The following is a 3,475-nucleotide window of genomic DNA, read 5'->3' on the forward strand; positions in this document are numbered from 1 at the left end:
TCCCTGGAGTGTTTGTGACTGGAGTTCTGTTATTGGTACACAAAAACTCAAAGTTGAGCAGGGCAGAAAGTTATATAGGAACTAGTCTTTTAGTTCGTAGAGGGCATCCACAAGTGCCCCTCAGCCTACTCTCTGTTAATAAGGCCATAATTTATTGATTTTATCTTTTGCTATTGATGTTATGTAAAAATGTAATTGCAGATTAAATTAATGAAAGAGGTCAAATGAAAGGAAATGTTAATTTAAAAAGCCTAAACATGTATATGTATATTTCGTTTAGTAATGTGCCATTAAGAATTTATTGTAAAATAAAATGTTGTATTTTGTGTCAATTTGTGTTGTGTTGCTTAATTCAGTGACCTCACAGGAAGGAACAGAGGCATATCTGATTGTTTTTGTCTGTTTATTATAAAAGGGAGATAGCATGCTTTAGACATGGGTTCAAATACTATTTGAAATCATCTTAAATAATGTATATGTGCTTGATTGAGTTTGCCTGGCATAATGGACCAATAGAATAGTCCAAAAACTGCAAATCTCACCCCTCAGGCAGGCTAGAGTAAATATTTCAAATAGTGTCTGAACCCAGGTCTGCTTTACATGGAACATTGTTTTGAGGGGGCAACATTTAATACAATTTGCTCAACTTTTCTTAAAAGTGGCAATATTTTGGTATGGAACATCAGTTCTAGTTTGTTTATTCAAACACATGGCAGAGAAAGTAATTCCCACAAATAATAATTACGGTGTTAACAAATAAAAGACAGTTGCATAAAACATATTTTAGAACATTGAACATAGATTATATTTACAGGTGATTTTCACATGGCATCACGATCGAGCTGAGTGCGGGGATGGAAGTTACTGCGTGACACATACAAAATCAGAAAGCATCTGAAATCATTCAGTCTGTTACATGCGGAGGTGAATATTGAAGTGAATTCAGGGGATAGCCTCGGCCAGGACTCGAACCTCGAGTGAACCTCGGTCCAGCGACTATCAACTCAACGCATTAGCCTTTACGACAAGAGATCCGAACCATTTGACGAGGTCACTACCTACTGGGCACAGATGTCAATTCAGCGTTTATTCCACGTTGGTTCAACGTACTTTCATGGAAATGACGTGGAAACAACGTTGATTCAACTAGTGTGTGCCCAGTGGGTAGGAGTTGGGTTGAGGTCTCTACAATATAAAAGTCTGACTGGCCATACATTGTCCATCCCACACTAAACAGTGAGTCGGGAGAAGCAGGGAGAGGAGTAGACTGTGAGCTGTGCAGCTTTTCGTTCAGGATTAGGAATCTGCTGTTCAAGGCAATCCTTTGAAAGAGCTGCATAGACCAACTGCAAAAAAACAGACACTCAGGTTAGCCCGAGGAAGCATTCTAGAAAAAGGTTAAGGAAAAGGGCATTCAGAAGCCATTATTCAAATAATACTCACCTCTATATTTGGTTTAGGCTTGGGTGTGGCTGCAAGGAAAATATCAGGGTCAGAACTAGAATTAATACATACCTAATTGGGCACTTCACAAATTAGCATTAGACTTGGCCTTTAAATAAGCTGTAGACACGATCAACTGTACAAATTGATCGCATGTTCATGTACAATGCTGTAGTAGAAATGTGCATGTCAAGACACTGCAGCAAGATGTCATGAAATTGTATCGATAAAGAAAGAGATGTCTTACGGGGCTTGTCCTTGCGTGCACTTTGGGAGCGTGGGGGCTTGGGCGGTGGTTTTGGTGGCGGCTGAGAAGGGACCTTTGACCTTATATGATAAGCCAGACCCAAAACCAGGGTGATTACCAAACAGGTACTTAAATACGCCACCACCCTGGAATAGACCTTCCTCACGGATGTGGGTGGTATGGCTGCAGAGAAAAGGTACAGCACATCAATGAAGTCAGAGCACATACCAGTCTACCTGTCGTCTGGGAATGTCGAGTGGTCATTTTCTGTGATTGATTCTCATTTTGGGGGAAACTCTTACACAGCAAATACTGTACATTCATTGCATGCATAACAAGGAGTTAATGTAGACTAGAAGGACCATATGTACCTGCAGTGATGTTCACATATGTCATATGTCCAACACTGGTGGATCCCTCAACCCAGGTGATCTGGCATTGGTACAGTCCGTGATCTGATTGGTTGACGTTGAGGATGTCCATGAGCAGAAGGGTACTATTGGTTGTCAGTGTGACTTTGGAGAGATGATGCCTTGGAGTGGGACTAAAGAGAAGGAACTGTCCCTCTGTTGACAGCCCCCATCCCCCTGTCCAGCCATCATCTCCACAATGCTGAACAACACAGGATAGGGAAAGAGTGCCCCCCTTTGGTACGTCAACAGAACTTCTCTTTGCCAAGACAGAAGTCACACATTCCTCTGAATCATAACCTGACGGAACAAAAGTTGACAAACGTGAGCATATAAATATGATATAAAAAATTCACTAGACAACAGAGGAGCAGCATCTACATCAATTCATATCCCAATGGCAATCTACATGTATTGTAATGAGAGAGAGTTCATTGAGAGTAGATATTTCTCATGATACCTCTTTTGTAGGGAAGCAGATGATACATACATTTATATAAGATTGTTTGATTAATTGTCATTCCTTTTTTGATCTTGAGTGACATCCTAGATAGCGGTTTCAGTTATTTGTTGGTCATCCTACATATGGTTAAAAAACCAAGGTTATGACCACAACTGTCAGGAATCCCAAACAAGAGTAGTTGGACTTACCTGGGAGAATGCATAGACAGGTCAATGAGAGAAACAGACAGTTGTACATTTCTTTCTTCCCCATAGAATAGTGGGACGGGTTCCATAGAGCAGCCCCAACACAATGTCCTGGTGCCTCAGGAAGCTGGACCCAACATGATTAGCGCAATAACTACTGTGTTTTACTAGGCATATACAAATTGTTCTTCTTAGTTTCTCAATTGTTCTCTCACTTTCTAAATGACATTATTCCCCCTCATTGGGAGTGTACTCTCCACAATTGCGAAATGGTTTCCAGTAGCTGCCTCAGTCGAGTTGGAGATAAGGAAGTACACACACACACACACACACACACACACACACACACACACACACACACACACACACACACACACACACACACACACACACACACACACACACACACACACACACACACACACACTCTCTCTCTCTCTGTCTCTCTCTCTCTCTCTCACTCACTCACTCACTCACTCACTCACTCACTCACTCACTCACTCACTCACTCACTCACTCACTCACTCACTCACTCACTCACTCACTCACTCACTAACTCTAACTCTAACTCCAAAAGACAAATCACATCCTTCCTCAGGCTGAACCCCGAACTCTGTGGGCTGGGCACAATTATTAACTCATTAGATAGAAAATAATAGTTAGCATTACATTTACTAAAGAATACATTTCCATGGAAACCAAGAAAAAAGTGTGTTGAATGTGTATG

General features: G+C 41.2%; 1 protein-coding gene across 1 annotated transcript; it reads right to left on the reverse strand.

The window, feature by feature from the left end:
• Positions 1 to 386: 386 nt before the first annotated feature.
• LOC120028546 lies at positions 387 to 3,097 on the reverse strand. The gene is made up of 5 exons (XM_038973737.1): positions 2,752 to 3,097; positions 2,062 to 2,400; positions 1,691 to 1,873; positions 1,444 to 1,472; positions 387 to 1,346 (listed from the first exon to the last, which is right to left on the reverse strand). The coding sequence occupies exons 1-5, from the start codon at positions 2,813 to 2,815 to the stop codon at positions 1,230 to 1,232; spliced, it is 732 nt and encodes a 243-aa protein (XP_038829665.1). The 5' UTR covers positions 2,816 to 3,097; the 3' UTR covers positions 387 to 1,229.
• Between the last annotated feature and the right edge of the window lie 378 nt (positions 3,098 to 3,475).

Source organism: Salvelinus namaycush, chromosome 34 (assembly GCF_016432855.1).
Source record: "Salvelinus namaycush isolate Seneca chromosome 34, SaNama_1.0, whole genome shotgun sequence".
Lineage (NCBI taxonomy): Eukaryota > Metazoa > Chordata > Actinopteri > Salmoniformes > Salmonidae > Salvelinus > Salvelinus namaycush.

Excerpts from the sequence above, each read along its gene's own strand:
- LOC120028546 (XM_038973737.1), bottom strand. The coding sequence starts at position 2,815 with ATGGGGAAGAAAGAAATGTACAACTGTCTGTTTCTCTCATTGACCTGT. Across the intron at positions 2,401-2,751 it reads CTGTCTATGCATTCTCCCAG|GTTATGATTCAGAGGAATGT; the intron begins GTAAGTCCAACT and ends TTGTTCCGTCAG. Across the intron at positions 1,874-2,061 it reads ATATGTGAACATCACTGCAG|CCATACCACCCACATCCGTG; the intron begins GTACATATGGTC and ends TTTTCTCTGCAG.